Consider the following 12,782-nt stretch of genomic DNA (forward strand, 5'->3'; position numbering starts at 1 on the left):
TTCAATTCCTACATAATATAATTAAGCACAGGCAGATGAAACTCTGCTTCTCCCTCCACCTGCATATTTTAAACAAGGATTTTAAGCTTCTCCCCATCAGCAGGGAGGGTCAGAAGGCTCCAAATCTTGCACTCTGTGCTTCTCAGCTTTTTCAAGAATAGGCTGGGAAAATAAAAAGCAATTCCAGCCATCTAGAAAGGTTTAAATTGTTGGGGTTTTTTTTATTATTTACAGACTACCAGCAATTAATTCAAAGGCACCAGATAAAGGAGAAAAGAGGCATTTGCTAACTTTAAAGTATATAAACAGCTTCATCAGAACCCAATCTTTTAGGTACATAAACAGCTTCATCGGAAGCCATTCTGCAAGTTACATAAAGAATCCTATTATGCCAAATTAATTCAATCTAACTAATTAGAGAGCAGGAAGTTCTTTCAATTATTTTATGTGCTGTCTGAGAAACACACTTGAATACGAGAGCAGATTTCATTAATTGCGGTTCATTATTCTCCAGATTAGTTACTAAACTTGCAGCAGAAGGTCAAAGACAGCAATTTTGTTCACTGCCACCACCTTGACTGGGATGCCTCTGCCTTTTTTTTTTTGTTTTTGAAACACAAGGAACCACTCTAAACAAGGGGAGATCACTCTGTAAAGGGAATTTTGGGTGGCTCGCCCACTTTAATGCTGATGCCGCTCCAAGCAATGGGCAGGACTGAAATAAAAAGCTGCTAAAATAATTTCAAAAGTGTAATTTTTATAATTACTGACCAGAACTGATCTCCTTTTTTACTAGCACAGGATCAGAGATTTGGTACCACACCCAACTGGAATAGTCCTGGTGAATTTAAATTTAACTCCAAACCTGGAGAAAGGTTCAGTCCTGCTCCTTGGAAATTTGCTTTTCATGGAATCACAGAATATCCTGAGCTGGCAGGAGGTGGGATGAATTGACTGGGATGACTGGGATATCTCTGCCTTTTTTTTTGTTTTTGAAGCACAAGCAACCATTCTAAACAAGGGGAGATCACTCTGTAAAGGGAATTTTGGGTGGGCTCGCCCACTTTAATGTTGACGCTGCTCCAAGTAATTTTATTTTATGAAATAAAAAGCTGCTAAAATAATTTTAAATGTGTAATTTTTGTAATTACTGATCAGGACTGATCTCCTTTTTCACCAGCACAGGATCAGAGATTTGGTACCACACCCACTTGGAACAGTCCTGGTGAATTTAACTCCAAACCTGGGAAAAGTGTCAGTCCAGCTCCTTGGAAATTTGCTTTTCATGGAATCACAGAATATCCTCAGCAGGAGGTGGGATGAATTGACTGGGATGTCTCTGCCTTTTTTTTTTTTGTTTTTGAAGCACAAGCAACCACTCTAAACAAGGGGAGATCACTTTGTAAAGGTAATTTTGGGTGGCTCGCCCACTTTAATGCTGATGCTGCTCCAAGCAATGGGCAGGACTGAAATAAAAAGCTGCTAAAATAATTTTAAAAGTGCAATTTTTATAATTACTGATGAGAACTGAGCTCCTTTTTTACCAGCACAGGATCAGAGATTTGGTACCATACCCACTTGGAACAGTCCTGGTGAAATTTGAAATTTGCTTTTCATGGGATCATGGAATATCCTCAGCTGGCAGGGACCCACAAGGATCACTCAGTGCCACCCCTGGCACAGAGACCCCAACATTCCCACCCTGTGCACCCCTGAGAGAGTTGTCCAAACCCTCCTGCAGCTCTGGCAGCCTTGGGAATGTCACCATTCCCTGGGCAGCTGTTCCAGTGCCCCACAGCCTCTGGGGGAAGAACCTTTTCCCAAAATCCAACCTGAATCTCCCCGTATCTCAGCTCCCAGCCCAGGAAAGGATGATTCAGATCCTTGCATCCCATTTGTCATTTCAATTCCTGAACCTTGCTCTCCCAAATTGTTGTTTACAGCAACAAAACTCCAGCAGTTCCCAGTTAAGGGTGAGATTCCTTTGCAATTAGAGCCAAAAAAGTCCTTTAGGCTCTGCCTCTCCCTTACAGGTTTTATTCTCACCTTGCACATTCATTTATGTCCCCTGCCACTGTGCACTGAAATTTCCTTCTCACATAGCCCTGGAGGTGCTGTTCTGTATTCCCTGAGGCTCAGAAAGATCTCAGAAAAATTATCAGGGGTAAATTTTGGTGTCCCCTCCGTGGCACAGTTTCTCCAGTTCCACAGGAGCTCCTGCCTGCCTGGGGTGACCCCCTGAGCCCCCCATGTCCCCCTGTGTCCCTCAGCCACCCATCAGCACCCCCAACTCAACCCCTCTGCCCACATTTGCATCCTCAGGCCATTAGGAAGAGGCAGCACTGGAAATTATGGGATGGGATATTGATGATCTTCAAAAGCCAGATTTGCTGTAAAGGCACCTCTTCATTTTTGTGCTGCACAGAAGAAGCTGGAGCTGATTCTGGGGCAATTCCTTCTGTTTTTTTTTTTTAATTCTCTCTTCTGTGCATCTTTTCTTAGGGTGGGATTAGGATAAAGTTTCTCCCCAGATAGTGTGGGACACTGGAAGAGCTCCCCAGGGAATGGTGACATCCCCAAAGCTGCCAGAGCTCCAGGAGTGTTTGGAAAAGATGGGACTTTTGGGGTGTCTGTGCAGGGCCAGGGCTTGGATCAATGGTCCCTGTGGATCTCTCCACCTCAGGAAATTCCACAATTCCCTGGCATTGCTGACAGCAGTGAAGAAGCCCCATTTCCCAATGGATAGAGCTGCAAGGAATTTGTAAAACCTCTCAAACCAGGGAGGTGCATTTGCAATACAGCTGATTTGTTCCATTGCAAAACTTGAAAGTAGAGAATAATTCTAACATTTCATTACATTACACAGATCCACTGGTCATGGAAACCCTGAGCTGCTCTCCAGTGCAAGGACTGAAGCATCACCCACTCCTCTTTATTTAAAAAAAAACCCAAAAAACAAAGCATTAATAGCATTTCCCCTCTTATTAAAAATTTTTGAGATCACGACCTGGTTGACTTCCCATAATAATCCATAACATAAACTAGAATCTCATTATAGAGATGTCTCTGTAGTTTAAAACTTGATCTCTAGACAAATCATCCAGGACTGATCTTGAACAGGAAAGGAGTGGGAACAGGTGGTTAGACTAGAGGCAGGAAATTAGGCCTCGTTTCTCCTCTCAGCTCTCACTGATTCACTGAGGATTCAAGAAGGTGTGAAAGGCTCTCACTGCAATTGTAAGAGCACCTATTTGCATCTTTCCATACCCAAATACCTTTAAAGAAAGTCACCACCTTCATTTTAATTCTCTACAGTTCATAGATGAGGGGGCTTGTACAATTCCAGCCTCAGCACCCAGCAAAAGGTGAGATTAAAATGTAAAATGAATCCCCAATCAAGCTAAGAATATTTCAAACCTGCCTCGTTCTTATTTGTGCTACATGTGCCAGGAATTTCTTTTAAAAATATTTAAGTGTTAGTAGATTTATTTTTGCTCTGTTTAATATTTTACTGTATTTCTATTATGCCAAAACAGCTTCCTGGGATGTTCTTGTAACAGCAAGTTTTGTTGTAGCAAACAAAAGGTCTGGATTCATCCACAAAAAAAAAAAAAAAAAAGGATTTTAGGATTTTAGGGTTTGTTTGGAGGAAGATATTCTTTAGAATGTTTGCCTGCATGGAAAGAAGTGAAGGAAAGTCTGAGTTAATAAGTGATGAGCTTCCAGAACTCCAGGCAAAGGAAGAGGGTGAGAGCAGAGCCAGGAATCCCAAAACCTTTCACACCAGATCTGGCTCCAGATTCATCTTCAAAACCTTCAAAATTTACTCTAGAGGGAAATATTTCTTTATAAATAAATATTCCTCATAAATAAAGGAGATTATATGATTTATAATGGAATTCTCTATTTCATCTGGAGATGAAACCAGCCAAGCTGGTTTTTCCAGCCAGCTTGACTGTGCATCAACTTCTGCTCAGAGCACAGCAGCCACATCTGGAGCAGGTGGGAGCTTTGCAGCACAACATCCGAAAGATAAAAAAAGGAAATCAAATGTTTCCCTGACATGTGGAAGAGATAAGAATGAACAAAAGCAACTTCCCCAAGTACACAGGGAAAGATGGTAAAGGTGACATGAGCTGGGGTGAGGGGTGGGGATATGAAATAAGGAATTAAAAATAGAATTACATTTTCCACCTGGCAATACACAAACAACACTAAGTGCCCTTCATAAATTTTGCCATTGTTGCTGCGAGTGGGAGGCCCATAAATCACCCTGGGAGTGGAGCTGGCACTTGGAAAAAGCCAAGTGGGCTGAGAGTGTGTCAATAAGTTCCAGCAGCTCCACCAGCCCTGGACAGGATGGAGGGGAAATGGATGAAATCTTGGTTTGCTCTGCAACAACTTTTCTAAAACATCTCCCTGCCAGCAAGGCCAGCAGCACTCACCAATATTGGATTTTGTGGGTGATTTAATGCCTTACCTGCTGTGCAAGGGGAGAGCTCTGCCTGCCCTTCTTCTCATCTCTCACAGGGAACAGGGACTTCAGCAGCTTTGGCATCTGAGGCACGAAGGACTTGACAGGATTCAGGTAGGAAGCAGCCAGGCTACCAATACCTGTTGGAAAAACAAAATATTCATACATGAAAAGAATTATTCTTTGGAGAAAGGGAGGGAAAAAAACCAAAGCTGACCTAAAAACCCCTATAAAAAAATTTAAAACCTTCTTTTTAAAAGAAGTTTTAACTTAAGTTTTAACTTCTAAAACTTCTTTTCTAAGACGACTTCTGTGGTCAAAAATTAGCCAAGATAAAGCACTCTCTGACTTTTAGTGACACTCAGGAGCTGGGACTTTATTTAGCAGTGACTTTATCCCACATTTAGGAAGTTTCCTGAGCTGTACCTGGACCAGGAGAGTTTGGTGAGCTGAAGAAGAGCCCTACCTGGATCAGGGGAGTTTTGTGACATAAAGAAGAACCTTATCTCAATTAGGAGAGTTTTGTGAGTTGAAGAAGAACCCTACCTGAATATGGGGAGTTTTGTGAACTAAAGAAGAGCCTTGCCTGGATCAGGAGAGTTGTGTGAGCCGAAGAAGAGCCCCACCTGGACCAGGGAAGTTTTGGGAGCTGAAGAATAGACTAACCTGGATCAGGAGAGTTTTGTGACATAAAGAAAAGCCCTTTCCTGGATATGGGGAGTTTTATGACATAAAGAAGAGCCTTACCTGGGTCAGAGGACTTTTCTGAGCTGAAGAAGAGCCCTCAGGATCGGGGGAATTTGGTGAGCTGTAGAAGAGCCCTACCTGAATATGGGGAGTTTTCTGAGCTGTAGAACAGCCTTACCTGGACCAGGGGAGTTTTGTGAGCTGAAGAAGAGCTCTGCCTGGATTGGGGGAGTTATGTGACATAAAGAAGAGCTCTGCCTGGATCAGGGGAGCTTTCTGAGCTTAAGAAGAGCCTTACCTGAATCAGGGGAATTTTCTGAGCTGAAGAAAACCTTACCCGGATCAGGAGAGTTTTCAGAGCTGAAGAAAAGCCCTACCTGAATATGGGGAGCTTTCTGAGCTGAAGAAGAGCCCTACCTGGATTGGGGGAGCTTTCAGAGCTGAAGAAGAGCCTTACCTGCATCAGGGGAGCTTTGTGAGCTGAAGAAAAGCCTTACCTGCATCAGGGGAGTGGTTCTGCTGCCCAGAGCCTGGCAGGGAGGTACGAGATGGACTAATGCCTCTACTGGAGTTTGTGGCACCTTGGGACACATCTTGCTGACTCTCCCATCGACCCTAGAGAGGAAAACAAAGAAGAGGTTTTTTTTCAAGTCAGCATAAGAGCAGGAGCACAGCAATCCTGCACAGCCCCTCTGCCAAGCTCAGAGTGCCAGAGCTGAGGAAAGACCCTTCCCCAGAGGTGTTTTAGTTGGCAAACCCAGCCCTGCAAAGATGAGAACCCTCAGCATAAAGGCATAGAAAAAGTTTATTTTTATTTCTAGACCCCACAGCTGTAATATTTCACTCACTTGTGCTGCTGTGTTGTGGAAGTTACAACCAGGTGAAAATAATATGGTGCTGTCTGCCCAAAATTCCTGAATATTTTGTGTAACTACTCAGGAGAAGCGGAAGCAGTGCCAGGAAAAAGGGTGGGGACAGAGCTTTAAACAAGACAAGAAATACAAGACGTAAAGGCTGGATGTTTGTGCTTGGAGAGGAAGGAGGAGTTAAACAGATCAAGAGGAAGCAACTGTGGCACTGCAAAGTTTTCTGGGAAAGAGAAAGTTGGAATATCCAAGCTGAGGATAGCAGGGCAAAAAATATTAAGACAGGTTAGGGTTCTGAAGATTAAACAAGATTATTTTCAGCCCTGATGCAAATGAGGAAGAAATAAGAGACAGAGAAAAGAGCAGCTCCTTTGCCTTCCCAAGATCCCAGGGCTCTCTGGTTGGGTTTCCCCATGGATCCCACACACCAGGGGTGATTTCTCTTGCTTTTACAAAGGTCCACTGTGGTTCTGGAACTTTCCTCTCAAACTCACAGCCAGAAACTGGTTCAGTGACAGAGAGAAACCCCAGGCCACTGTTTCACAGCAGCATGTGAGTGTCAAGAATCTGTGAGTCCAAATACATTTTTTATTAATTCTTCTATCTTGCTAGGCAAAATAATTTATAAATTTGCCTGCAGTGATTACTCCAAGCGACTGGCCAGGGTGTGGCTCTGCTGAAGTTTCATGTGGATGCAGGACAGGGCTTGGTTTTGCTTCACCAACTGAGTGTGCAGAGCTGGAAGGGAAACCAAACTTCCACAGGGTTGTGCTGAAAACACCTGAGGGAGGCACACATGCAAAATCAAACTGCCAAAGCAGCTCCTTCTGATTTTCTAATTTACAGGAGAGCTGAAGGCAACTCAATATCCATTTATGAGCCTATGGGTCAAAAAGTCCAGGCTCAGACTCTTCAAGAAGTCTCAGGGTCTCAGGTGGGAAAGCGTTGTCCTGTCCAGGTGGCAAAATGTTCTCAGGATGAGCTTGGAAAGCTTCACCTTTCCACAATCAGGGGTTGCAAGGACAGGAGGTGCAGCCAAAGTGATAAAAACTGAAGTCTAATCCCAATTTTTTTTTTTTTGTGAAGAGTTGTGCTGTAGTTGGTGCAAAATCTGGATTTTATTGTACACCTGAATTTTGCTTGTGTTTTGAAAGACGTAACAGGAAGAGAAATACTTTCACAGTAAAAAGGTGCAGGAGCTACAAGGGATGGAAGGACCTGCTGCATCCTAGACCATAAGTTTAGTGTATTTTTTTCCTGGAGGAAGAGGGGGAAAATGTGCTTTTTCAAGAAGCTCCCCACTGCTGGATGCAAGGAATTAATCTGACCTTGAACATAAAAATAATGACAGGCAGCCAAACTAATCTTAACTGGAACTTGAAGTCATGAATGTTTCACAAATAATAAATAAGCCAGGATAGGAGGAATAGATTTCTCCACTGGGTTGAAGGTCATGGTGAGCAGCCCAGGGCAAGAATCATTTCCATTTGGATCTATAAGTCAGTCCCAGAGAAGCTGCTCCTGCTTTGAATAGCAAGTAACCTCACTTGGGCAGAGCAGGACCTGTCCTCAGCCCTCCTGCTCCGGGTGCTGCAGCTGGGAAGACAAATTTGGGGTAACTGGGAAGACAAATTTGGGATAACTGATGGGTGTCTGAGGTCACTGAGGCATCATCCTGGAAGTGAAGCTGATGGAGGCCAGGCTGGGAGCAGCAGGGGTTTGTAATCTGCTGGTTTTGAGGACTTTGGTGTTTAAACCCTTCTTGGAAGCTTCCTGCTCTGCCCATGCTTCTAAACCTCCAATTCCAGCATCATCTTTGACCTGCAACTCATTTATGTGTTACACACATCCAAGAGTCATGTCTGAGGCTGGAAAATTCCACAAAATGCTTCTTTCCTATTCCTCATCCCCAAACCCTCTAATTTATTTTTTTTTGCTTTCGTGTTTGTGTTAGTACAGATTTCTCTCAGGTTGCCTTATTATGTGCAGAGATTAATAAAAAAATAGAATAAAAAATTAGAAAACCAAATAGCACAAGACGCAAAATACTCTTGAAATCTTGGTTTTGTTGCCTCCTGGCCTAGTCTGCCATCAGCCTGGTTGATGTTGGCACTGGATTAGGAAAAAGAGCTATGGAAGAGTGAAAAGCATCTGAAAGCTTCATTTTTGGAGAATATAAAGCTTGATTAGTGATCCTTTTGGATCTTGGGACAGTGATCCACTTAAATATAAATGGATCAAGGTGCCACATCTTGAACCAAGCCCAAAGTGCTCCTGGAGGCCACAGAAAAAGAAGAAACAGAAAGAATATTACAAATACTCAAGAGTATTGTAGCTTAGTACAACAGGGACTCAGTGCAGGTAAAGAGCAACTAAATAATTTTCTGAGTCATGAACTGTTGAGTCAGAAGTGCCCTCCACTGACTGTTCCAAGAGTAAAATGGTTTCAAGCAATATCTTGACTTTCTAGCCCTGTTTGGGGAATGCTGAAAAACTGAGTAGGTAAGAACCAGCAGAACCCTTTCAGAATATTCATCCTGCACAGAAAGAATGGCAGCATTTGGTGACTTTTTCTGTAGGAAAAGGCTTTTTTTTGTAGGATCTTTTAGAAATTTTGCTTTACCTTTGATATTACAGATGACCACATTTTCTAAGTAATTTTAACTATTTTTCCAGGAGAAATAAAATGAAGGTCCTGGGAACAGGAATGAGAAAAGGATTTGTGTGGTTGTTTACTTAAGGCATGTTGGGTTTTTGAATTGCATTTGCTTTGGAGTGATCAGTTTTAGCCTGAAGGTCAGATTTGGGACCCTCAGCTCTGAGATGACAACAAACCATCAAAATTAGGTTAGTCAGGGCAACAGGTGCAGAAACATTTGGAAAAGAAAATACCACAGACAACTGAAAGTGTCAACCACTGTGCAGCGGGAAAAGATAATTAATGAATTATTTTACTGTGCTGTATTGAAAGATAACCCATGTCAATCTCACTAGAATAAAAATAAAAAGAATTATAAACTATATTAACTTGATGAAGTTTCCAAATTTCCCATCTGGATGTTATCCAGCACTCTCCTGTGTTGCTTTGTGCATGCACCACTACAAGTTTTAAGTTTATTCTTATTATTTTTCAAGTGCTGTGAATCTCTTCTCTCTCAAGAAGGGTGGTGAGAGAAAGAGAGGAAGCTTATAAATCATTTGCCCAGAGGAGTCATCATTTCATGAATATATTCGCTCTCTGCCAAGTGACCAAACAGAGGTCAAGTGATTTAATTTAACGAATCCAAGTAGCCACCAGAAGAATGCACGTCCCTCGATGTGTTTTAATGCTGTTTATAAATGGTTTATTTTTATAAAACCTTCTCCTTCTTCTCCTCTGCCTTCCCTTCTTCCACACATCCTCCATGAAAAACCCCAGGGGATTTATTTCATGCACAAAACCTTTAGGGCAGGTAGGGATGATCACTGCCTAAGTCATCTCAGGCTTTACCTGACAAATCTTTCCTTGAAGTTGACAGACCATTAAAATGCAGCCACTGGGTAAGAGAAATGAATAATTCTTGTGTTTTATTATTTCAGTTGAGAAAAGGTTTGGGAAAAGGTGACCATGGAGCACTGGGACACAAGCAAACAGCTGGGACACACAGCTGGGACAAAAGGCACTTGTTCTCATGAACAGCAGGATTATTCAAGTTCAATTTACAATTTGCTGGAAAAAACTCTGGTTCCCAGAAAAACCTGAAGGTTGAATGGCACCATCCTGTCTTCCTGGGAGTTTGAGCTACAAATACTGGGCCTTTGGGAAAGGAAGGACAACTGTCTAAGACAAAATGGTTCTTGTCAGAGGTGTTTTAAGAGCAACTTGTGATATTTTTCATCGATATGTGATTTAGTCTGATCTGTGAAACACCTCAGAGGTGCCTTCCACTCACTGTGCCTCTGATTCATCCAGTTTAGTCAACTCAATTTTAAAATTCTGAATTAAACTGAATTAAATTAAAATAAATTTCCAACAAAAGCCCCCTTGAACATGAAAATTCACCCCCTGTATTTGATATCAAGACTAAGACATTCAATACCCCTGCATCACTTGATGTGCAAGGAGAAATCAAACTCATCTCAGTCTCTCCTATCCAAAGCTGTAGTGACTACAGGAGTAAAAATTGCCTTTTTCTCATTTAAGCAAACAGAACCTAAAGGTTCAGGTCAGTCCTGCTGACAACATGAAAGTCCCTAAAACTCTTCTGAAGTAAATTCAGAAATTAAAAATTCCCAGGAATGCAGAGCTCAGTGTGAGCCATCCTGCTCCCTGGAATCTCTCTGTGCTCTCTGCACACCGGGATACTCTTTAAGGTGCTTTATTCCCCAAAATGTGCCAATCCCACACCTCTGCTCCAGCCCTGGAGAAAACTTCTCCAGCTCTTCAGGAGGATGTGACCTCCCATCCACGTTTTTACTGCCAAAGTCTGCAAGATGAATCCATGCCTTAAATCTTGAAATTTCTAAATTTCTCAGCTGCCTGTTGTAGTTGCACTGACACCATCTTTAATTCTTATTTCAACTCATATAATATTCTTGTTTAATACTTTCTTTTTTTTTTTTAAACAGGGAAATGAGTCCTGGCTCTTCTGAGTGATGGAGAATGGAGCAAATCCCAAATTTTACCAGCATGGATGGTGTTTGACGTAGAGGAATGAATGAGACTCAGGAGCCCTTTCCACAAAGCTAAAAATCCATGGTAAAGGCAGCAGGGATGCAAGGAACAACAATTAGAGAGAGAAATAAAGAAATGGAATAAAAGTTAAGGAAAGGAATATTCTGGAATGTGCAAAATATTCTGCACCCAGTTCAGGTGTTGTTACAGTCCTGTGACTGCTTTTTCCTGTGATACATTAAATCACTTGTTTGGGATTGGCTTATTACAATAAACAACAGCCAATTCCTGGTAAAATGACAATAAAATTACAATCCATGACTGCTGGACAAGACTTCTTTGCCACCAAATTTCTCACCAAGGGAAAAAGGCATCCAGCTTAACCAAAACTCTGCCTGTCAAGCTCTTCTCAGGTCCTTTAAGCTAAACTGGACAGGACTGATCTCATCAGTGAGCTCTGTGATGTCCAGGTGCTACAGGGACATTTAAGGACTTGTTAAATGTTTCACTGGGAATACAAAAGCTTTTGCTCATCTTCTTACTGAAACTGGATCATGGCATGACAGAATAGTCTGGGTTGGGAGGGTTTAAAGATCACCAAATTTAAATTCCACTTTCTGCCCTGGGCAGGGACACTTCCACTAAGCCAGGCTGCGCCAAGCCCTGTCCAACGCGGCCTGGAACCAGAGATCCCTTGAAAACCAGGAATTCCCAGCTGGGGAGGTCCCATCTCCATGTCCTGAGGAACAAGTGCCTTGGATTGAAGCTCACTGCAAGCAAAGGGAGCAGCTCCACCACTTCAGCTCCACATTCCTGCAGCACAGAGTCTCTGGCAGCAACTACAGCCACGGCCAAGAGCTGCAAAACCTCATGCAAACCACTGCCAGCAATTCCAGCTAACCAAAGCTTGGGACAAGGGGTCATTCCTCTGAGAGCACTACCACAAAACTAAGGAAAAGCATGTTTTCCATTGGCCCAGTGATTATTTTAAAGTCATTTGTTCACAGAAATCAAGAGTTGCTCACACTGAACTATAAAATCATAAAGGTTGAGCAAGATTTGAGAGAAAGTCTCAATGTTTATCTCATCTCCAGGCTAATATTCACTGGCAGATATTTAGATATTTGCTTGCTTTCATGTCTGGTTTTTTTCAGCTGAGAGGGAGTTATTTCTGCAACGACTTCACCCTGTCCAAAAAATCTGTGAGAGATGGCACTGAACAGCTCCAGCTCTGTAAGAACCCATCAGATGCACCCAAGGAGAAAAGTTCTCTGCTTTGTACCAGTTCACACTGCATTAATGACAGCATTTCAATGGAAAAAACTCGTTTGCTCTGTGCTATGCAAATCAGGCACCACCAGCAGCATCTTCAAAGCAGGAAATGAAAGCGCGTGAGTGAGCAAAATCAACTTTATAGTGAGATAAAAATTATTATCCCACTCATTAGGTGGACCTAATGCATTACCTCTGCTGGGACCTTTGGACTCTGAAACATGCAATGAGAGAAATCATTGAGGGGAAGGGAGGAGAAAAACAGAAATCATTAAGAATCCTAATCTTTAATTTTTGCTTTAAAAACCTTACAGTATCGAAACACCCCACAGTTCTCTCCAGACAGAAGTTGCTACAAACACTTTATCACCTGCACATATTTCAGCATTCTCTCCATGGATCAGATGTAGCAGATTTAGCAACCAATGCTGGAGCACTACATCAAAATTCTATTATTCTGTGCAACTGCATTATGCATTAAAATGCCTTGTCACCACCAGATTCTCCCCCTCAAAATGACTCCACGCTTGCTGGGCAGAATATCTATCAGGAGGAGATCCTTCAGTTGATCTAGGATTTGGAAAATAAGCTTAAATTTAATTTTTCACCCTTTAAAGGAATGCTTTGGGTCTCTAGTGGTGTTTTTAGATGGGCTTTAGACGTTTAAAATGGGCTGAATTATAACCCACCAGAAGTTTAGGACCACGGGGAGGTCAGGAACTTTCTTTACAGCCTTTATTCTGTCTAGAGCTGGACTTGAACTGACATAGGGACCCAAAACTCTTCCTTTCTCCCAGAATTTTTCCCTCCACCCAGGTGAAAGCTCTGG

The 12,782-nt window shown here is 42.4% G+C and overlaps 1 protein-coding gene across 2 annotated transcripts in view; it reads right to left on the bottom strand.

Moving 5' to 3' along the window:
• Nucleotides 1-12,782, bottom strand: part of KIF13B (kinesin family member 13B) — a 123,592-nt gene that overhangs the window by 12,548 nt on the left and 98,262 nt on the right. The window contains exons 36-38 of one of the 2 annotated variants that reach the window (XM_054291692.1): nucleotides 12,147-12,167; nucleotides 5,659-5,776; nucleotides 4,481-4,614 (exon numbers count right to left, since the gene is read on the bottom strand). In XM_054291692.1, coding sequence (XP_054147667.1) covers nucleotides 4,481-4,614; nucleotides 5,659-5,776; nucleotides 12,147-12,167 — 273 coding nt within the window. The remainder of the gene's footprint in view (nucleotides 1-4,480; nucleotides 4,615-5,658; nucleotides 5,777-12,146; nucleotides 12,168-12,782) is intronic. The other variant, XM_054291693.1, reaches the window with a different exon arrangement.

Source organism: Melozone crissalis, unplaced genomic scaffold (genome assembly GCF_028551555.1).
Source record: "Melozone crissalis strain CALT ecotype California unplaced genomic scaffold, PUWL_Pcris_2 ptg000106l_1, whole genome shotgun sequence".
In the NCBI taxonomy this organism is placed as follows: Eukaryota; Metazoa; Chordata; class Aves; order Passeriformes; family Passerellidae; genus Melozone; species Melozone crissalis.